The sequence below is a fragment of the Balearica regulorum genome, chromosome 1, assembly GCF_011004875.1.
Source record: "Balearica regulorum gibbericeps isolate bBalReg1 chromosome 1, bBalReg1.pri, whole genome shotgun sequence".
Classification (NCBI taxonomy): Eukaryota; Metazoa; Chordata; class Aves; order Gruiformes; family Gruidae; genus Balearica; species Balearica regulorum.
In genome coordinates, this window is record NC_046184.1 from 106749115 (window position 1) to 106772539 (window position 23425).

At 36.8% G+C, this 23425-nt stretch overlaps 1 protein-coding gene across 18 annotated transcripts in view; it reads right to left on the reverse strand.

The window, feature by feature from the left end:
* ROBO2 (roundabout guidance receptor 2) overlaps positions 1-23425 on the reverse strand; it is a 479926-nt gene that overhangs the window by 85477 nt on the left and 371024 nt on the right. For all 18 annotated transcript variants that reach the window (XM_075769670.1, XM_075769605.1, XM_075769597.1 and 15 more), the window contains exons 7-12: positions 20701-20825; positions 16022-16193; positions 9460-9665; positions 5306-5387; positions 4435-4600; positions 2564-2730 (exon numbers count right to left, since the gene is read on the reverse strand). In XM_075769670.1, coding sequence (XP_075625785.1) covers positions 2564-2730; positions 4435-4600; positions 5306-5387; positions 9460-9665; positions 16022-16193; positions 20701-20825 — 918 coding nt within the window. The remainder of the gene's footprint in view (positions 1-2563; positions 2731-4434; positions 4601-5305; positions 5388-9459; positions 9666-16021; positions 16194-20700; positions 20826-23425) is intronic.

Consider the following 23425-nt stretch of genomic DNA (forward strand, 5'->3'; position numbering starts at 1 on the left):
CAGGACAATAATTTATGCTGCTGTCCACAAAAAGTGATGGTCCTTTGTACAAAATACCTATAGCTACCTATGGATACATTTTAGGTTAAGTTATCGTGTGGTTTACAACCAACAAAGTACCTATATTCCCTCTGGAAAAAAGACATTATTACGTAGTGTGTTTGTGTGAACTGTATTTCACCATTTTAAAGAGACTAGAAGTAAGGGAATAACATGGGCTAATAACAGTAAGAAATTATTATCAAGATGTACATGTGGAATTCTGTTTTCTGGTATGTACACTTGGAAAAACATGCATATGTGACGCTCATAGTGTAATGTCTTATAATGTCATTTTCACATTACTAGGAGACTCCTGATGGAAAAGGATATTGCCAAGTACTGGAATAATAAAATCATGACTCAAGTAAAACTAGCTCAAAACATTATATTCTGATCACAGTTAAGATGTCTTTAAAATTAAATTGGTTATACTTTTTCTCTAACCTCTCTTTTAACAGCTTCCAGTGAACTCACTATTAGTTGCTAGCAATTTAAATTCCAGGCATAGGATTATACAGAGTTTCTTTAAAGTGTTTCTTAATGGTTTGGCCTGTTAATAATCCAAACAAGAAATCAACTCTTTTCTTAGAGTAATTACTGATTTCTCTGTCCTTATTTGATGTAAGTCATCTAAGGTAAACCTTTTGAAAGTACCTGATTGTCTACTTGTAGTCCACTGGTGAAAATATGCATAAAATCCTTTTACTTGTACTTGTTATACTTAACACCAGGAAATTAAATGCTCAGTTATTAAAGTTACCACAGACACCTGTTGCAAATTAATATTATATAGCACTGTTATAGCTGCTTTTTTCTTCCTCCATGGCCACTGTGAATAGGCTTTCTACTGTGTGTCAGCTTCTTCTGTGAGCCTGAATTGGATTCAGGCATAATTAGAAATCACATCAAAACATTATGTTCATTTTCAATTGATTTTATGATTTAATTCTATTAAACTGCAGGCTTGCAAAGAAGCTATAAATCCTGTACATGTCTCAGTGTGCTTGACTGCTAAACAGCTTCTGGAAATGGAAGCTGCAACACATGCTGTAGCTAATTAAAAGACATGTTTTTACTGAAATCAAATTGCTTGTCAGTATGTCAGATAAAAAGTCTATACTTGACACTCAAATGCCAAACAAAGTTGTTTTTTTAACTAGGTGATAAGTTATGCAGACTAAAAGCCTGGTGCAATGAAAAACATGAGTCACCCTGTAATAATGGGAGAGTAAGAAGAAGAAGAAAACTTGTGATACTCTGTGGGTAGTCAAGCTGTGAAATCCCTGCCCAACTCCTTCAGCTTTTCAGAAAGCAGCTCTGTTCCTCCTTTTACAGCAATTATTACTATTTTGAAGGGATAATTATTGAGGACAGATTTATTTAGGAATAGACTGGGATGAGAGAGGCTAGATGTCACGGTTATATGATAAAGAAATACCACCCTACTCTTGTTTCTCTCTTTCCATCTAGGACCAGCAAAGGACCCAAACCACTTACACATGCTGGAGGCTGACACAGGATGCACTCTCCATGTACACTTTTATAACTTCCATAAATGGATGCAATCTCATTCTAAATTAACTGTGAGAGGAGCTATTATTTTGGGCTCGAAAAAAATATAATGACAAAAAATTATTAATTCCTATATTCCAACCTGTTTAACACAGAACTACACTCTTTAATGAAGTATTTGAGCAGCGTGCTGTCAAAGACAAAAAAATCCATGCTGTGAAGAGGAATTTGTTTGGGATAGTTATACACCGTTAGAGCTTGATGTAATGTGAACAGAATTCAATAGTCAATTCAATAACAATGGAGGATCACAGCTATCAGTTGTATCACCACCCTATTAATGATGGATTTCACTTCAGCCTTCTCTCTTGGTTTGTGCAGTGGATTAATATAAAGAATTCAGAAATCTAGGTATATAAATAGAAGACCTGTACTTTTCTCAGAATAACTTCAAAATATTCTTAGCATGAAGATGCCTTAATTTACATGAATTCTCTGCCTAAATGTTGGACCAGATTAATACGTTACAGATATTTTCTGTAATTCTTTTGATTAAACCTAATGCTAAACACAGTGTATGCCTGTCATAAGCACTTGTTGTTATAGTATATCTCTGTTGAGATACATATAGAATAATGGAGAAGAAGTAAGGACGTGGAGAGAAAAGATACTGAGGAGATCATGGTATTCAGAGCAATTTTCAGAATAGCGTGGGTAACTCCCAGGACTTTCAATACAGATCAGGCATCAAGGAGCACACTAAGCCTAAGTGAACGGCAAACCAAAAGGTCTAAAATGTACCAAGGATTAAAGAGCTAACCTATATCTCCTAAGCTCCAGATTGATACAGCAAACATTGGACTATTTTTTATCTGTATTGGTTAAGCTCAATTCATGATTCCTTCAGTCAGAGTGCCAAAGCCAAATGGCCAGACTGACCTATTGATCAATTCTGAGTTCCTTCTTTCTATTTTAACTCAAGCACGTAAGCCTTAATAATTACTGTTACCTTGTGTTCGGACAGGATCTGACATAGGGCTGGGATCACTCAGACCTTGTGAATTGATAGCTCTCACCATAAACAGGTAGATTGTATTGGGGCGCAGTCCTCTCACAGTGTAGAGAGTGGTCTTCACATGGTTAGCCACTGTTTGCCAGCTATTGCTCACAGATTGACTGCAATGAGAAGAGGATTGAATATTATAGACTAATGCAAAAGAAAAATAAAGAAGTGAAAGGACCTACTCTTGTAACCCTATATCATGTCTAAGCACAGGAAAAATTAGTAAAAGCAGGGTAAAAGACCCAAAACTTGTTTCAGTTAACTCATCAAGATGGGATAAAAAAATAACACAGCTGTCAAAAGTATTTCTCCTTTCAAGAGAAGCAAAAGCTTTTGCTATCTCTCTAAAATAAATATCTGCAAAAGGAAAGTGTGAAAAGCTGTAAAATAAATTTGAATGATAAATAGGCCACTCTTGAACATAAACCTTAGCAAAGAAAATCCTGTTAAAAGATAATTTTCTATACTGCTAAGTAAATTATGTCAATGAATTGCCATTGGAAGGAAAGTATTCTCCTTGAACTAAAGTCATACTCAAAGTTACAAAAAAAAGGTCTGAAAACATGCTTGTAAATGAAGGAAGGTATATGATTATTTTTTCTGTCACTACACTTTGCACTGGACATTATTATAATTAGATTACAATCCACTGCATGAAGAGATTTCAAGTGTGATTGTTAAAACAGCTTTTAATGAAAATGCCTGGCTTTTGTTAAAGTTCTTGATGGGATGCCATTAAAGCTTATCTAGGGTGAAATATCACAAAAGTTTAAAGAGAAATTTTGATTTTATTGTGCTTTGTTGTATAGCATTGATTAAAAAAACCCTTTAAATATATTAAAAGGAAAAAGAAAATGGAAAGCTACGTTTCATATTGTTTCAATTGTTTCATTCATGTAATGCATAAAGGATAGTACAAGTTCCAGAACAAAACCAACAGTTTGTACACACAGTAATGTTCTTTGCATATCAATATAGCAGGTTGAAGCATTATCACTGTAACTTCTTAAATTTGCATGCATATGATTTTGACAAATTCTTTTATGAATTTTAATTAAAAGATGAACTATATTATTTGTCATTTGATGCACATCTTGATTAAGGAAAACATTTAAGAATGTGCACATATTTAAGTGGAAGCATATATTACCGATACACATGACAGGTATGGCCCATGCTTAAACAAATTTGCTGAACTGGGGCCCAGGAGTTCTTTCCTACCATGTATTAAGTGCTGCTGTGTGGAAGGGAGCAGCAGTTCTCTTCAACCTCAGGCTGCAGGATGAAAACCTAAATTACCAACGCTAGCCTTTTCAGTTGAAAGTTTTAATCTACCTAAAACAGTAAAAAATAGAAATGTGAAGTGCTATCACTCTTTAAGAGGTGCTGCTTTAACAAGAACAGGAAATAAAATATGCAGAGAGGCTTCAGGATTATTTTCAGATTATTTGCACTATGATAGTCATAACACCAGCCCAAATGATTTCACCTGCAACATTCCCACAGGAGATTCTGTCTGATCATTAATGCTAAGGAAAAAGTAACAAATAATGACTGCGTTGTCCTGTTATATTACTGTTGACCTGAAGAAATAGTTAGATGCTCCTCTAATTAAACACTTAGAAAAAAAGTGATAAATTGAAAAAAAATCAATTTAAAAAATAAGAATCAATGCCTGCCATAGGAGTTGAGTCTTTTAATGAACTTCTAATGATACTTGTGGAGTCCAAAAGAACACCACAATACCAGAAGAACAGCTGGTACCAGGGTTTAAGCAAAATTAGAAAGGAAGATTAAAAGTGGAATAATTCACATACCTAAAAGCCTCAATGATATATGCACTAGCTGGTAGGCTTCCAGGGGTCCCTGGTTGCCAGGACAGGGTGACACTGTTCTTAGTAACATCAGTGACCTGAGGTTTGGATGGTGGCCCAGGGAGGTCATTTATATCGTAATTTTTACTGACTGTTGCTCCACCGGATTCTGTAAGGGGCAAATACAAACCAATTAGTTTTTATCCTTGATTGCGTAAATTTGATCAAAGTAGAAGATTAAAAGGAAAAATGTGCCAAATATCTGCAAAATCAGCATAACTAATGTTCTGAATCTGTAAAGAACTAAGTCAACAATTGCATTACCACATATATTTTTGGATGAAGAGCTATCATTCTTTAGGTACATACTGAAAGAAAAAACCTGCAAAACTCAAAAGGTTATATATAAATATATAAAAAAGAAAAGAAAGAAAACAAAAAAAGCCCATCTTTGCTGAAATCTACATAAAATATCAAAACCTCAGCTACTAAAAGGCTGATAAAGTTCCTATATCCAGATCAACTCCAGTACTCACAGAGAGCACATTGGACTTTGATAGGACTCTGTGTAGGCATAATAGTTTTCTTGTCCAAGCCAATTACTGGATGAATCCACAGTTTATTAATACTCCCATTTAGAAGAGTTATAGCTTACTGCTGTCACTGGAGACAAATACAAATTGTTGCAATGTCAATGGGCATTTAAAGATAACAGCAACGAAATGCACAGTGTATGAAGGAACCCAGCCTTCCTGCCTAAAACTTCTCCATCTCAATCCCAGAACTTCTAGAACTGATTATTTGACTCAGATTGCTCTAATATAGTCTACATTTTCATTTTATGCCAACTGAAAAACAGTCAGACATCGCTTACCTGTCACCTCCAGCACAGCACTCCAGGATGTCTCCCCACTGGAACTTGTAGCAACGCAAGTGTAAGTCCCAGTATCAGACAGCTAGACATAAAAAACAGTTAAAGACAGTTTTAACAATGTTTTAGAATCAGCTGACAGAGTTTACTCTAATTTTCTTTTTTCTAAATGTTTCTTGGTAAGAAGGACTTAGCCTACATTTTACACCAGACTAGAGGGCGCTGGACATTTTCAAACAATCATTTAATGGTGGCTTACTTTTAGAGAACTATAATAAGATTACTTGCTTCTAATACTTTTCTAATTCTAATTTTCATATTGCTAATGGTACCAGTACAGCATGTAAATGCTACAGATTGGATGTTTTAGACAGTGTCAATCTCTACATTGGTTACAACAAATGCAGGTGAAATCAGGTAACAGTGTAAAAGCAATTAACTTTGTAGAGGATAAAATCTCACCAGTCATTATCCCATGACCCAGAGATACAGTTTCCAGTGCCAGGAAGGCTGTGACATCATCTTAGACTCTTATGACTGATGAAGTCATTGCTATACAGGACACCACACATACGAATAATGTGGCTGAGATTTAACAGTGGTTCTCTCTACACAGACAGTCCTCCAAGCAATTTTCAAATAGCAAAGTTAAATGAGATCCTATACCATGCTTACCTTTCTTCTGTTTCACACGGGATTTTATTTCAGGCTTGCAAGGCACTTTGGCAGCAAAAAAAATGTATTTGTATAAAACTGTTGTGATTCCCTTGTCAGTTCATATATTTCAAATTTATTTGGGGAAACCATTTTGAATTATATTGTCAATATTAATCTCATTGCTGTATAAATTGTCTTACTGGAAAATTTGCCAAAGGTTTTGCTATTCCTTACTTAAAGTAAAAATTTCTGAGACAGGAACTAGTGAAGACTACAGAGACGGATGGAAAAGGTTAACTTTACAAAACACAAAATATGCAGAGAAGCCCTCCTACCACTATGTATAAAACATGGTAATCTGGAGATGGAAGCACAAGAAGGAAAGTGCTGACTCTAGTGATAAAGGAGAAGAATTATATTCACCATCAGATGACTTGACGGAAATAGGACAGCATCCAAGAAGCTTTATTGAACTTCAAGGAATTGTAATGGGTGTTCTGCTAAATGCAGATTGGCACTATAGCAAATGTGCTTATACCTCACTTTTCAAGAAGAATGTCAAGGCAAATAAGTGAGATGCTCTTTAGATTACTTGTGGATATAAAATTTAATTGATTTTTAACTTTGTCACGTTTGAATTTTGTTGGTATTTTCTTCAGATACACTGGGAATGCAACGTACCCTTCTTAGGGGCAGGTAGCAACTGATTAATGCTGGTTTAATTGCCTGAATGAGCATAACTTGCATTTTAGGAGACGCTTTTTCCGTGAAATACAAGCAATAATTAAACCCCTCTGACAATGGCTCAGAGACTCAAAATACAGAGGTACTGCTGATGAAATGAGAAAGACTCTTGAAAGCAGACAGATTTTCCAGAGGAGAGCACCTTATAGTATTCTGAAGTAGTTTTTTATTTTGCTTCCTCCGAGCTTTTATTAAATATATAATTCTTCATTATGTGATAATGGAGAATATTTCTCAAGGCTATGGTTCTCAACTTCATTTGTGTACTACCGTGACAGATGGCATAGGGCATACTCAATGATGTGGTATACACAACAGTGTAACTTGCAGAAGGCAACCTCAACATACAAAGCAAGCTGGAGACATGCTGCCTCTTGCAAGTTATGGTGAATTATCTAACTACCAGATTGTAGGTGGATTAGATACAGTCACAGTGTATTGATTATTCAATTATTTATAATTTTTTTTTTTTTTTTTTTGTGGTATGGTAAAAACAACGGGGGAGGTGAATGGAAAATCTTTGCTATCCAGTAAAATAAACAGTTTTCTTCCTCAGTTATTCCGGGTGTCTAAATCCAGCAAGGTATACTTCTACAGAGCAAGAGGGAGTTTTCCTTCAGTGTTGACCTGTCTGAAAGAGTCCTGAGTGAGTGATGTATGTGAGTTTTTGGTTGTCTTCTTCACAGCAACTAGAAAGATTGGCTCATCAGTAAAATCTCTAGGTTCATGTTTATGACTGTGGCCCATGGTTCACTGTGACTGCTGCAGACTCCTGAATAATTTGATTTATACACAGAAAGAGAATTACATGGCAGAAGAGGATGGTCTCAAAGGCTTAAATAGTAGTGGCTCATCTTTACCCATATCTTGAAATATTTTATGATTGTAATAGTGATTATTAATTGTGAGGGGAGTAGAAGACTGAGGACATGTGGTGATAAATATTAATTTGTTTTGAACTTGGGTATGTAAGTCTGCTTGGACATACTTTGTGGCCATTTTTTGCTTAGGAAGTGTTGCTAGTCCTTGCCCAGGTAGACATGAGACAAATGTTAAACATTCCAGATTTAAATCTATATTTAATTCATAAAAATTGCATGGTACAGGAGAAATCTGTTTTTTATGGTTGTGTGTGGTTTTTGTTCTTAAGTCTGAGTCAAACAGTGCACATGACTGCAATCGAGGGGTTTATAAAAAATGTCTTTCTGAGCCTTTAGGAAAAATTGGTTACTAGTGAATGAGCCACTTAAGGATCAATAAAGCTTTGTGTCTTTCAAAACCACACTCACTACTAATACTGTTTTCTTCTCCCCTTGCAAGCAATTTTTTTTTTTCCTTTTGTTTACAGACCTTGTGCCTCTAACAGCGAGATTAATGCACTGGCACGATTCAGAACCAATTTCATTGTTTGCATAGCTGCATGCAGACAGGTATCCCAGGAGCTTCTGCCTCATGGACACTCCACAGAAGCCTATCACTGATGCCTGAAAGTTTGTTTGAAATCACTAAGCTTCCACCTTTAATTGCTGCTTTCCAACACTACTGGGGAATCTTGACTATTCAAGCGCACTCTTTAATCCAGCTCTACAGGAAAAATGCATTAACCTTCGTGGCCTAAACCTGCCTTCAGTCCAGGGAGGAAGGATAAATTGTTTACTCAAAGAAAGCTAGCATAAATTTTTTAATAAATTCCATTTTGTTCCAAGGAAGTTAACAATGCGTCTACCATTACTGATGAGATGGTATCAGAAAACAAAACTGCTCTTTATGTCTTGTCCTCAGTAGCTATGTTGACTGACATTTTTTTGGATGGTAAAGCTAAGTACAGAAATTACTGCTGATGAAATTAAGTGGTTTCTGAAACTGTCTTTAAGTTCTTGATAAATAATTACATTTCCCTTACTATTTTTTTATACATGCTTGTCCACAGACACACAAACAAATACTCATTTTTATCTTTGAACAAGGAAAAATTGAAAGCTCAAGCAAAGATTAGTGATGCAATGTTTCTCAACAAAATCTGACATTATACTAGTTGGAATATTATAAGATTTCTTTGTACTTTTAAGATATCGTATTATCTCATGTGTCAAAATGTAAATATTATGATAGGCATTTCATTTTGAATAGAAATCCCTCTGCATATGACTGCATGTATGTTACAGTATTAGTTGTCTTCTCCAATCCACAGCCTTTTGGAACATCTCCAGCAAGCGTAACATTGGAATAAATCAGCCAGCTCAAGACTGCCAAGACTCATTGATGGAGAAACTGCATGGCCAAACCCTGATGAACTCCAGAATCGCTTGCTAGCACAATAGCTCCTTGGAAAATTATGATCAGGTGTTGAAAATGAACTGCTCTAAGTTTTAACAGAGACAACAGACCAATGGTGTCATGGTAATACCGATTGAAAAGGTAAGGAAAGCTTGTCTTTTTACATGTCTAACCATCCCCAGCTCATGTGCTTTATTGCAACAAACGTAAGATTTTAAGTATCAATTCTGTTTTTAGGGATTTCTAACAGAAATATCTGATGCTAGTTTGGCTCTTCTTTCCCCCACCCCCCCTTCCCTACACAATGCCTAAGAGTGAAATAGGATGTGGACTTGGTGAGAATTTCATAGTAAAAGAGACAACTAAGTTAATTTTGAAGACAACAGACAGCAAGACAGCAGAGCTGCTTGAGGCACACACCAACAGCTCAAGACTAGCCCTGTACCACTTACAGCACTTGTTCTGTTATCGCTACTCACCCGCAGAGTTTTAATCTGAAGCGTCCCCTGATCCTGTATGGATGTTCGAGGGTCTCTGCCCAGGAAGGTGAATCCTTCTTTTAACCAGCTGATGACAGGAAGGGGGTCGCCGGTTGCCTTGCACTTCAGCAAAGCTGTCCCATCCACTGCCAGTGTCTGATTGACTGGCCCCTGGAGGATGATGGGCGGAGGCCTATCTGTCAAGACTGAACAGTGACAGACGCATTGACATCCACACCTTTAAAGGTCCTCTGCTGCAGTTAGCCCTTTCCTTGACAGAGTAACAATTTTAACAGACTCATTTAAATAGCCTCTACAAGACTAAAACCATTATTTTTGGAAGACCCATAGATACATGTTAACTGGTTAACATTAACTGGCATATTTGAAAAACCTTGTTGTAAGAATTTTATTTCACTATTGCAGGATAACTCCTAGATATATAAACTTCTGTTAGCAAAGATCATCAGACTCATTTGATTAAGACAGGATGAAAATAAAGACCTTGACCCAGAAAAGAACTGAGCTACATCTCTTATTTCTTCCGATTTAGGAAAGCACTTAAAGGACATGTCTAATGTCACATCAAAATATGCTTAATTGCTTACCCTATTTAGTTCAAAGTGAAACACTGTAGCCATTCTAGCATGAGTACCGACGCCCACTCATGCTCAACTCGCAAATTTTCATGAACAAAAATATCTGACAATAATACAAAACATTTTCATAATCTCAGTGATCTAAATGACTGTACCATTCTTACCAGTGGAGAAAAGTTCAAACTCAATCAAGCCATTTAACAGCTTACTTATCAAATAATTTCATCACCTTTTAAAGCCATGTAGTCTCTTAATTTTTTCCCCTAATAATTTACATTTGCGTGCTTGAAATACTGCTTAAAGGACTCTGTAACCAGTGAGCGAGCACATGACGGTGTATAAACCTCATTTCATGACCAGTGGGATATCTTGAAGACGAGGTAAAATGCTCATTTTGCTTTTCTTGAAAGACCAATTTTTCATAACTAATTCTGCTATTGAACCTATTCTCTGAGTCATCTATTAAGCAGTAAAATACAAGTCTTTTTTTCTAAAGAATGTGTTTATACAAAATGAATGTGAAATGCTTGAATATAAACAAGGCTATGACTCCTGCATAAAATCAGAATAACAGAACCAAGAATTCATTTTTATATATTTACCTGCCACACTGCTGCTGTTTTAAATCTTTGAGCAACTGAACAATTATATGATTGGTATTAAATATTGTAACAGGCATGATTAGCTACTAAACCAGTGTAAGTTAGCCTGCCTCCACTGATGTCGAGTGAGTTTGAATCATTTATTATAGCTGAGAATCTGGTTCATTGTAGTCCACACACAACACCTCACTCTAACAATGAAGTGAAAATAAATTACTGTGAAGCAATATGATTTCTGTTGCATTCAAGCCGTTTGAGATGCAAACCTCTGGAACCTTCAACTGATCCAAAGAGCTTTCATTACACTATTTAATAAATAAAAAATATTAGTGGTACATTTTATGCCTAAAATAATTGTTTCTGAAATTGTAACATTGCAAAAATACTAACTACCTTCTTTTGTTAACAAGATACATAAAGGATAGAGTCATTAATATTAGTAGCACCTTGGAGTGTGAGTTCGTCACATTTCTTGAAATTGAAAACAGAAAGTCAGTACAGATTATTTATTAACACCGGGAACGTGAAAGCTATTTTGGAAATTCTGAAATATCACCCACTGAATGCAGAGATAGGAGAGGAAACACTATATTACAAGAAAAGAGAAAATGTAATGCATTTTCACCTTGATAGGATTTTTTTCTCATTGAGGTTCCTTATGACAGTTCAGCAATTTGGTGAAACAAAAATTAATCTCAGCTCATATGTACTATCATCATACCTGCAGCATGAATGTATTCAAATGAAAACTTAGCTGTGTAAGTTTTCATTTAGATTTAACGTAAACCAGCAAATTCCAGTTTTCTAGGTAGCTAAAAATTAAGGAAAAAGAATTACTTAAGTTGCCAAGTATTCCATTGCAGTTATTTGCTGCCTCTAATTGCCTTCCATATGTGTAGTAATGTAGGTATTTTCAAAACCTACTGCATTACAGATATTGTTCTTTGGCTTGTAATTAGTTTTTTTACAGCCGGAATGAGGAGCTCATAATCCTTTAAATAGCTCTGATCAATAGTGTAATTGAAAGTCTCCTGGCCAGAAGGAATCTTCATTTTCAAGGGTGTTATGGGTGAAAGACCACTACAGGTTTCCATGACACTAAGGCTAAAGGTTAAATGAACACTTAGGGTTTCCACTGATCTGTGAACGACTGTATTGTCTTCACAACTATGACTTGTAAATCTTCTCTAAAATGTGTATACGTGCTTGCATTCTTACTATACAGGTCTCCTGTACAAGGATCCAAAACTCAGTTCGAGGTTAAAAAAGATATAAGCATTCTGAAGAACAGAGAGATAATGAAAAATATCCACAAAAAGGTTGGGGGGGTTGTTGGGTTTTTTTACAACATTTTTTTTTAATTTAAATTTTACGTCATTTTCTCCTAACAGGAATTTTTTGTATCCATTTTATAGCAACATTTCGTGTAGCTAAAATATATTTGCATAGTAAAAGAGAAGTTGATTCCAAAATTAATTTATTTTTTTAAAAATGAAACTATTTGTCAACAACCATATACTCACATATTCTGGTAACTGAAAAATTATCAGATTCCTTTTGTGATAAAATGCAGCTTAAATTTGGAGCAGATTATCAGAAAAGAACAGATTCTATTTGTTAATGAAGAGTTTATTCACTACAAATCCAATTTGGATTAACTGAAAACATGTATAAATTTGGGTGGAATTCGATCAAATTACAGCAGGAAACTAAAATAAGAGCATGACAAAATTAAATCTTTACTTTGGCACTTCCAAAATCAACATTTCAAAAGTTTTCCTGGTGAATTAATGGAGAAAATCAGACACAGGTCATGAAATTCTCATGATGAACACTAGTAAGATAGGGCAGGGTGCTCTCTTGAGAGGTGGAAAAGCAGAGACCAATCTTTCCTCTGACTTTTTGCAGAAGAGCCTCACAGGAGGCTATGAAGTTCTTCTGAATCTCTCCTGTTTGAAACTGTCACACTTGCTATAAAATATGTAATATACATTTTATCAGGGACAGGAATCATGGTGTCCAGATTTCCAGATGAGTAAACTGTGAGTGATATTAAATTCTTCCAGAAGGGTTCGAGAGAGACATATCCCAGAATATTCAATAGACATATAGTCAAAAAATTGCAGAGGAGTCTGGGAAAAATGCCTTAAGTATCTATTTCAAATCAGTGGAGAGGGAGCTGTTGAGGTATGCTGCCAAGTCCTTCTCTCTCTTTTTTTTTTTTAATTTTTTTTTACATCTGTTCTGAATTCTCCTTATAGGTCCAGCCTTTTGCTTTCATTCAAATGCCCAGAAATGTGATCTTTTTAATTAATTGAATATCCTAAACCATTTCATTCTTATGTTGCCATCCACTGGGGGAGGTTAAGCTTGCTTCTCCATTCCAATGCTCCTCCTAACCTGCGACTGCTGGGTAAACTAGCATTGGCAAGCTGACCCTACAGTTGAGCATGCAGTGGTCGAAATTTTTGGTAATAAATATAAATGATGACTAGATTAGGAGAAACTGAGTTCTTCTCAAAAACACTCTGTGCAAGATCAATAAATTTATGGAATAAATTACTAATTGTAAAATATTCTTTTTATCTTGAGCACAGACTAAGATGGAAGCATTTGGTTTATTTGCATGATCTGTCATTTTAAGACTGTGAGCTGCATATTCATCTCTTAAGTTTGAAAGGATTGCTAAGATTGTCTCAATTTTTAAAATGATTTTGCTTTTCCAGATGTGCGTTAGACAGTGGATTATATGATAGCCTTTCAAGAAAATACAAGATTTGAATTTCAAATACACTGAAGGTTCTTAGCACAGTCCATAATCAGCAAAATTATCACTCAACTCAGCACATTTCATCACAGCTAGTAATCTCTTCTCATGTGAACACTTGAGTTAAAAATATTTCCAGTAAAGACTTGTAAGTGCAAAAATGTAACAACTGAAACACTGCTATATATGGTATAATTAAGCACTTGTTTTTCTGCACATGACATATGTTTTCATTCTGTATTGGAACTTCAATTGGATCTAAATTACTCTGGATCAAACAAAAATGTGTTCAAAATGAAAAAGATGGCTCGCCACTATTATTAAATCATTAACCAAACAGAAAAATTCTGGGCTATGAAGTAAAACTGAAATCACCAGCCAAATACTAGAACACTAATGCTTAAGTATATAGCTAGCATGCACAGTGTTTATCTTTTATTATATTTTTAAAACCATTAAATTAGATTTCCCTACTGATAAAAATCATTAGCTTCCATAACTTCTGCTCAGCATCAACCAAAACAGATTATTTAGACATTTATGGTTAACTTCCTAACTGAAAGCAATTAAAGAAATATCTGTGATCTAATGGTACATTTATTTATATAATCTCAGTTCCACAATATTGTTCTGGCACTTTTCTCCTGACCTCACCTGCCCTTTGACTCATGGATGAAATGGTATTTCTATAAAGCAACCTCGTATTATTTCATAATGATCCTGCTGACAGTGGGTTCTGGAAAGCGTTTGAAGAACGCAGGCCTTGCATTCCTTGAGCAGCAGAGCCACCAGCTAATGCTTTCACTAGCAATGTGGAATGCACACGGCCTTTAATTAGAATTAATTGTAGTTGAGTTTGTATTTTAGCAGGGACGCCTTTGTGAGCTTTCTGTTCACTTGTTAAATAAACTAACAAAAATTCCAAAGAGGCCATTATTTTTACGCCCCCCCCCCCCCCCCCCCCCCGCCCAAGAAATAGATAAAGATGGACCATAGGCCTTGTCTGTCAAATGGAAGAATTTCTCATCACTAATATCCTTGAACCTGATTTGATCTTCTCGGCCCCTGTTGCAGTAAATCTGTACAGCATCAGCAGGTGTAACCATTAACAGCTCAATGTCCTTTTAGCCAATGTTTGTGTGTCCTATTTATTCCAATCACAGTCATGGCACTAAGTCAGGCAGCACTATGGACAGATATTAAAAAATACTGCCTTTCCATTAATTTTAAATGACCTTTTAATCTACATTTAAATTTGAATTGAATGAAAATGCATCATTTTGTCATAGACCATGAGAGAAAGGGCTTGAAGAGACTGCAGAGTGAAGGTTAGCCTTTAGTCTCCAGAAACTACTTTACAGAAAAGCAATGTGCTTGTAAAGATGCAAGGATAAGGCAGAAATTATCACCCCTTGTCATAAAAATATAGACAGCTTTTGGAAAACAAAGAAAAGGCATCAAATTAATGCTCAAACCTCTATAACATGAGCCTGAACCTCTCTACCTGTCACTTGTGATGAATATGCTCTTGTGAAAAGCCAGATTATTCAGAATTAGACATCTTTTCAAACTTTCATGGTGCAGGCAGGTCTCTAAGGGAACAGTAAAAGTAGACCTCTGCATATAACAACAGTTTTAATGGCAAAAATTCATCAAAGTCTGTCAGGAGATATTTAATGAGTCAGTTAAGATAAGGAATAATGATGCCGGGGAATGCCACAATCTCCTAGAGGAGAGGAATATAAGAGGAATTCTGTTGTTTTCTTCACTGACACTAAAGGATGCAAACTGCCTTCTATCCACAATGGGATGAAAAGGGATATCAACAGGATTCCTGACACATGAAAAGGATTCATGTTTGTAAATGGAGTAAGGTAAGCTTCAAGGCAGGATAACTTTCAAACCCAAAATTTTGAAATGGAAAGCATCAAGACATATCATGTACTGCTTTGCTTTGCTTTGCTTTTCCTGAAAAACCTACCTACATATTTACATGTCTCTTTTAACATCTAACCATACTGAGAAGTTCTTAGAACACAGCTCTGAGGTAAGGAAATATCTTGGTGCCTTATTGCCACAGGGACTAAAGTGCTACATGTTGTACCTGTTCTAAACCAACAGTACTCCAATAAGTTCAAGGCAACTGTGTTAATTTAATTGAGCTAAGGGCACATCCCCAAACTAGCTGCCTAAGGTAATACTGAAGGCTTGGGTTGAGGTGGGAATTGAGCCTGTTTTTTCTGCACCCTAGTTCACTGCTTTAATCACAAACCTATTCATTCTTCACAATATTTTTTGCAGTCCTGTCTTAGGTTTAGTGAACCGAGAAGCTTGCGTTCTCACCAACCCTATTCTAAGCTGGTTTGTACCTTGCTTGTATTATTAAGGAACCTCCAGAAAGCAAGAAAAAGGCAAACTAGACCTCGATGTCTTTTTGATACCACACAGTATTGCACAGAGACCATTTTTTATTGTATTTTCTGTAGAAATGTGTCTGTTTAGTTGTATGAATTATGTAATCTCATATGCCTGCCTTTACACTACTTTCAAAATACTTTTGACAGGAAAAAACAATAGGAATTTCTATAGCTCACCATCAGTAACCTCCAGCTGAGCCTTTGCTAAAATGCTTCCAGCAACCGTCAGTGCTTGACAAATGTAGTAGCCTGCATCAGACCGCTGAATGTTGGCAATAGTGAGGTCTCCGGTTGGTGACACTGAATACCTGCTGTTGGGTTGTAGAGGCTGGTTTGGGAAGAGTAGATTCTGCAAAGACAATTCACCTCACATCAATTCAAAACACAAAAGCACCACTTTTGCCTCAGCTAGAGAGACAATGATTTTTCCATAAAAGTATTGTATATAAACTAGAAGAAAAAGTAAGTGTGGTTATGACTTTATGAACACATAGAGCTAGCTTTCCCTGCCTTAGGCAACTTGCAGTTTAAATTAGAAACAGCCCTTTGACAGCACACAGTGGTGTGCTCTGGCTGGGGATCTAGGCGAAGAGAAATTTTCCAGCAATCTCACTTGAGTGTTTCGTACTTGTGACACATTCATCTTTATTCTGAATTTAATTGTAATAATATACTTAGTTGGCTGTCAAACCAGAAGGGCATAAAACTACAGTAAACATTAGAAAACTAGCAGAAAGAATTGCATCCTGGAGACTCGAGGGAAGATAGCGCTATTATTTGGCTGTGAATATGTACTGGGCAAAGGAGATAGTAAGAGTGTGGCACAGAAGGAAAACTGTGAGGAAGATACAAACAGGTCATAAAGTAGGAGAAGCTGGCAGAGCATAAGATCTTAAAGGAGAAGTAAAAGGAAATAAAAACTGAGATATACCAAAGGAAAAAGCAGCATGGAGCCTTGAGGGTGAAGGGAAAGGATGTAAATCAGATGTGGAAATCATCAGAGAGAAAAAATAATTTCATGTAGGATAAGACATCAGTTAGCACAAAACAGGGAGATTAGCTTTTGCCTTTGGGCTGGATTGGAGAAAAGAGAGATGTCCATAAGAATAACTGGAATGGATGTAGCAGTCATTGCGTATGATGAAGGACTGAATGAATCAATAATACAGAAAAGGACGGACTAGCTTTCAGTGGTGAGGGCTGTGTTTTCAAGGAAAAAGTTATACCGTCTGGCACAGCTCTTGATGTGAATAGAAAAGAACAGGAAAAGGGAGGCAATGTGAACAGAAAGGTCAGTAGCATTGCCCAATGAAACAGAAAGGGGAACAGATTAAACAATAATTAAACAAAAGTAATTCCAGTCTGGCTTTTATGTCAACCCAACAAACCCCTCAGAAAAATAAAATTGTTTATATCTGGAATATCCCAACACACTGTTACCATGCTGTGATAAGCTTCCAGTCATTACTGCAGCTCTGTATAGCTCTGCTGTGCTTTCTAATGATGACTCCCTACTAACTTTTAAGCTTGTCTATATGGGCTAAAAAGAAAATCTAAAAGTATAGAGTAAGGTATTAGATGAATTTTCTGTAGACCTGCTTCTTCTGCAGTAAACCTTAAGGTTAACAAAAATTTATTTCTAACTGACAAGCAACAAACTTAGATTTTAAAAAAATCTGCTTTGAAGTAAAACTCACACCTCTGGTTTTGGCAATAAAAGGAGAGAGATGTGCTTTAAACAAGATCCGACACTCCAAGTATCTTATAATTGTATTAACTTGCTAGGCTACTTGTCACCCTAGGGTGAGTTTTTCCCCTTATCCCCTTTCAATGTCAATGTTCAAGAAACTTTTCACAGCAAATTTTTCCTCAAAAATCAATATGCACCCAGTAAACATGTCAGATCCAATAAGAAAAAAAGTGTGAAAATTCTGAAACAATTTTAGGCTACAGAGCAAAGTAGGTCTCGAAAAATTGTCCTGTTTTCTGAATTGCCTTGAAACTTTCAGAATAACCTCTGCTTGGCACAGTTACCTACCGAATGAGGGTATTATGAAAACCCCACTAAATTTTGTGAGAAAATAGAGAATTTTGATAGGCTAAGCTTGACTCCATTTATCATTCATTATGCAAAGTGTAAAAAGAAACACAACATAAAAGACAGTGCAAGGATCAAGCTCTTAATTCTTAGGAGGAAAAAGATCCAGAATCCTCATCACTGCATTAGAAAGGGCAAGCTACCCTTCTTTTTATCTTCAGCATGGGTTTATCTGTTCTTGAGAGGTATCACATCCCAAGGAATATTCTACATTTCTGGAGGACCTCATCAGTCTCATGACTCCTCCCTTCAAAGACCAGATAACTATGAATTATAACTTGTCCTAATTTACAGTACAACCCTGTTTTAAATGTTTTTTACAATTTCACTGGTTTTCATTAGCTGTTGAGTTGCTCATCTGGGCACAATGGTGGTATGCTGGGTTGTAAACATGGGCACCAGAATCATCCCTGATATAATACCACTGAATTTATCTCAAGGAAGAATTTAGTCTAGAGGGTCTAAAGGTGACACACACCCTGTCCTGGTGCATGTCACTGCTGGGTGGCTGTTAGGCTCTGGGGAAAAGGCTACCGAGTACAAAGGACCAGCTGTTTATGCACAAGATGGCACAAAAAATGTCTCAGGAGGGAACAGCTCCCCTCCCTTCCAGCTGGTTGTGCTCAGAAACACAGGATCAAAAATGGATTCACAATGAAAAATGCCCTGCAATTACTGGAGTGGGCTAACATGACTACTCTGAACACTAACAGTGGTGCTGCAGTTCCCTGAATAAAAGCAGAAGCAAGTGTTGTAAAGCCAAGCAACAACTTACAGCTGGGCACCCAAAGGTGAAAAGTCATGTATGTTCAGTGGACAATGCCTAATTTGGCCAAAATACTGTCCTTCAAATTTGTATGATGATATACAGTATGTGGAAACTCAGCTATTTGATGGTGTCTCATTGAAAAATCTGGCAAGTTGCATATTCAGATGGTAACGCTAACCTGTGGTACTTCACTGATGCTCAATTAAGATTAACATGAGGGTGTAGTGAATCACATTGAGCTATGTTTCAAGGTTTGATTATAAACCATGTAGGTATCAATTTTTATGTTGCATTTATTTGCCAAAAAAGACCATTCTAACCCTCAGGGATCTGGTTCTCAATATGGTAATTAATTTTCCAGGTTTGTAATTAAACAGCTTCAACATGGTACAATCAGTAGGTAATAACATTCAATTAAAGACACAAGATGCATTTTCACCTTAAAATGTTTTTACCCTTGAAGTGATACCAATGAAAGAGGATAAAATAGAGTATTAACACTTTTCAATTACGCTAAATGACTTTAATCCTGCAAATGATGTCCTACTTTAATTAGAAGCTCTTCTCTTTATTACAGCATGATGGATGTCCACTTTATTAGATTCAAGTGTGACACTATAAGCTCACTTTACATAAACATTACCATGTTATTAAAATGCTCTACAAGGAAGGGTTTTGAAACATTTTCTAGCACATCGGTACTTCCCACTTTAATTTCAATATGCTATTCTACTTTCCCCTTGGAACAATTTTCACGTTAGTGAGACTCAGAATACTGCGCTTTTCCAGGATGTGATCCATGGAGGCTAGATCTAAAGTTCTCCGGCTAATATGCCGAAAGAAGCATGCTGAAGACTAAGCTTACACTCATCCAAGCTTACACTCATAAAGTAATAGTGTTGTATCTTTGTAAGCCACAAATGCAACAGAGCACAAAATGTTGTCAGCCTTGGTCCTGTCATTCTGGACCAGTTATCTGACCTCATGAAAAGGTGAGGCAAAAGTAGGTGGGGCAGAGCAGGAGATCTGTGGTTCAGTTCTTATTAAACTGAGCTGGTACAACGCACAGTGCCTCCAGATTAGACAAAAGGCACATCTATACTGCAAAGCACAGTGTGGATACTTGAGTTAATTCACATATCACCACATGGGGAAAAGTAGCATACTCTGAAAAGACTAATTTAGCCAATGGAGAAGGGTATGCAGTACAGATACATAGACAGATGTAGCCATGACAGTCTTCATCAGGGAGCTGCAGAAGGCACTGTCCTTGGGCATCCATTTGTCCCTTTTAATCTTTTCTCAGGTGCAAAAGAGAATACGGCACATAGTTTACAGTGTTCAAATTTAACATACTAACATGAACTGCACCTTGGAAGTGAGAAGGCCTGACTTCTGCTGTAACATAGTGCCAGTACAGCAACAGCAGTAAAAAAAAAAAAAATGTTATGGCATGAAGTATTTCCAAAACCAGATTCAGAAATTCCCTGAAACAATTTTACCGGAGAAAGAATCTGCGTGTTCAAAACCTGTATCTGTATGCACTATGAGAATATGCCAATGCAAATCAGCTTGCTAGGTATATATCTGCTTGATCATGTCTAGACAGGTTGTGAACTGTAATTACTGACTCTGATTAGTTAAAAATTGAGTCATGCCTTTTTTTATCCACTATGTTTGTCTCACCCATATGTTTGTTGGGGGCTTCAGAATGAAAAGTCTCTAAGATATATACTGTTGCTTTCTATATGTTTATACAGCACCTAGCACAAGTTTCATCAACTTAAATATCCTTTGAGTTCTTCACAATATTAATATTTCAAAAACCAGCAACAAAAATGTCGGTAGAGAATAGTAATAGCTAAAAAGACAAATTCCTGTGAAAGATTAAAAGAATCTGTGAAAGGTAATAAAACTAATATTTCTAAAAAATTAACAATATAACTATTTAGAAAGGCTTGAAAGACTTATAGGGTGTTTATAACTTACCTGGCTTCCTTCTTTTTGCCAGAAAACAGCTGGCTGCGGATTTCCTTTAGTTTCACACGGAAAAGTCACCGTTCGACCCTGGGCTACAATCTGGTCTCGTGGTCTCACCACAAACTGTGGGGGAGCTGCAATGTAAGAAAAAACATGGTGTAAATTTAGGATATTTTGCAAGGAGGAGATGAGGAATATTGAAGGAAAGAGACAACGTTATGGACATTTGTTTTATGCCAGAGGACATAACACCAGAAACATTGATTAGTGTAGACAGAACTAATATATAAATGAAAACAACAGCAACAAAAAGAGCAGCAATATCAATATGTGATATCCCCAGTTGTAAAAAAAAAAAAAAAGAAAAAGAAAAAAGAAAGAAACATTACAACCATACATGCCAGTATAAATTCTGATGACAATAAATGCTAAGGAGCAGCAGTCAAGTGTTTATGATGCCAGCTCTGGATGTATTCTACATTTCCTTTGGGTAGCTATCAGCACTCTCCCCTACGCTTCACAGAGCTTGTTGTGCTGGAGCTATCATGTATTGCAAGGTATGAATTAGGATATACATGCTGCCTTTTGCAGTCTGCCCCTCTAGACTTTTAAAAATAATTGAGAAAGGAGAGGAAAGTCTGGATGACAGCAGCAGGACAGAAGTTCAAGAGCTCCCTCACTTCTCTTAGGTGTAGTGTGGTCAAGAATGTAGTGGGAAGGACTTACTTGCTCTAAAAGAACAGTTGCTAAAACTACACAAACTTGGGAGATCCAGATTTCAGCTTGTGTAAAGACAAGAAAGAAGCAAGAGTCGAAGAGTTAGTGGGCAGCAGTGAGCGGTGAGTAAGAAGGAATAGGTATTCCAGGAGATCAAGAAGAAACAAGGAAAAGAAAAAAGGAGAAAGCAGAGCTAAAACAAGAAAGAAGCAGCAGAACTGGCTAGTAGATGGCATTAACAGTGTTCAAACCCAGTGGACCAGGAAGCACAGTCAGAAGTGAACAATTTATAAGAGAGAGGTGTAGTTTTACTTGTCTGAGGGTACTGATGGAGAACAGAGAGTCAATGTTTAGTGGGAATAAGAAGGGAGAGAAAAGGTGTTAATGTGCAGAAGGAAAGTAGGGAAGAAGCAGTGTTGGAGGTTTTGAGAGAAAAAAACTTGACATCAGTGACTGTTGAGTATGATGTGATAAAGCAAATGACTTTTATATGCATGACATGCAAACCTTCCAGTCTTAGTTCAGCATTGGAATTCACTAGAATTGGATTTCTACTATTTGGCATATCTTAAAAATGTAAACAGTGTCTCCAAATATTGTCATTGAAACACTAGCTAACTTTTGGGGCAGGCTGAAGAAGGGGACAAAACAGTAATAAAACCCCCCACATCAATTTTCTTCTATTCCACCATTGGTTTGGTGGTTGTGGAGAGGGATGGTTTAGGAACACTAAGCTTTTAGGTAAACAGAATTTAAGTGTTTTAGAAAACCATATTTTCACCATTATAATTACAAACTATTTAATTAGGCACGAAGAGCAATCAAGACCCAGCTTCCGATTACACCTGCTGACAGCACAGATGCAAATCTGCTAACTGCATAGAAATGTATGCAGATATGATTTTTTTAAATACACTTTACAGTTATTTCATGAGGTACTTCCACAGGCTTTACAGATCAGCAGGAGTCTAAAGAGCACCAGTTGAATAGCACAGGTTTAATGCATTCTTAAAACAAGAACTGCAAAGCACTTAATAAACATGAATCACCATCAGTTTAGAAGGTGGGGGGTGAGGACAACACGAGGAGTCTTCCTTCTGTCTCACTCCTAAGCACAGGTTTTGGCCACCCTGAAGAGAGAAGTGTCCACCTCTTCCCAGGGCCTCAGCAGGTGTTTCTGAAAGAGCAGGGATGAAGGGCTAGGTGCCCTGGTGCTGCCCGTTAATACCCATATGTTTTGAGGTTTCTATAAGAGCATAGATGTCGCTACACATGCTCTAGGATCTGAACTCATCCTGTACTATTCCTAGAGTGCTGGACTGCAGCAAGTTACTTGTTTTTCCCTCACCTTGTTTTACCTAGCATATCTGTATGCAATCTCTACAGGTGTCTGAAAGCAGTAATGTGGTAATCAGCACATGTGTGTGTTTGTTCAATCATATGGGAAGGGAAAGAGAGAAAGACCTTCAAGCTGTGAATTAGAAACCTCCATTCCTATAGGCATACCTTACACTAAGGTATCTCTACAGTTCTGACCACCCACTTAATAAAGGTCACTGAATTAATTCAGTGTTTGCTGCTCAGCCATAGAAGCTCATAGCCCAGGATATTAACATGGAATCAATAGCAAGCTCAGGCAGAAGGGACAGCAGAAAACCTCTAACCTCTACAGGTGTTATATCTGCATTTGACAGGAACTATGCATGAGTCCTATATCTACGCTGTGTTATGGGTGGCCTCAAGACCGTAATCTTTCTAACGTGACGTTAAAAACCTGGTGTCAGGACACCATGCCGTAGATCATACATAAGCATGATCGATGCCTAAGATCACTTCGTAGGCATGCTTGGTGCACTTGGGGGTATGTTATGTAGATGGTGCTCTGAGACAGCTCAACAGAAGGAAGAAGGGCATGGCATTTCCACGAGACTATCTTTCAAATCACATAACTGAATAAATGCAAGGTAGGTAAGTTTAAGAGTTCATCTGAAATATTCTCACACTTACAAGGCTGTAC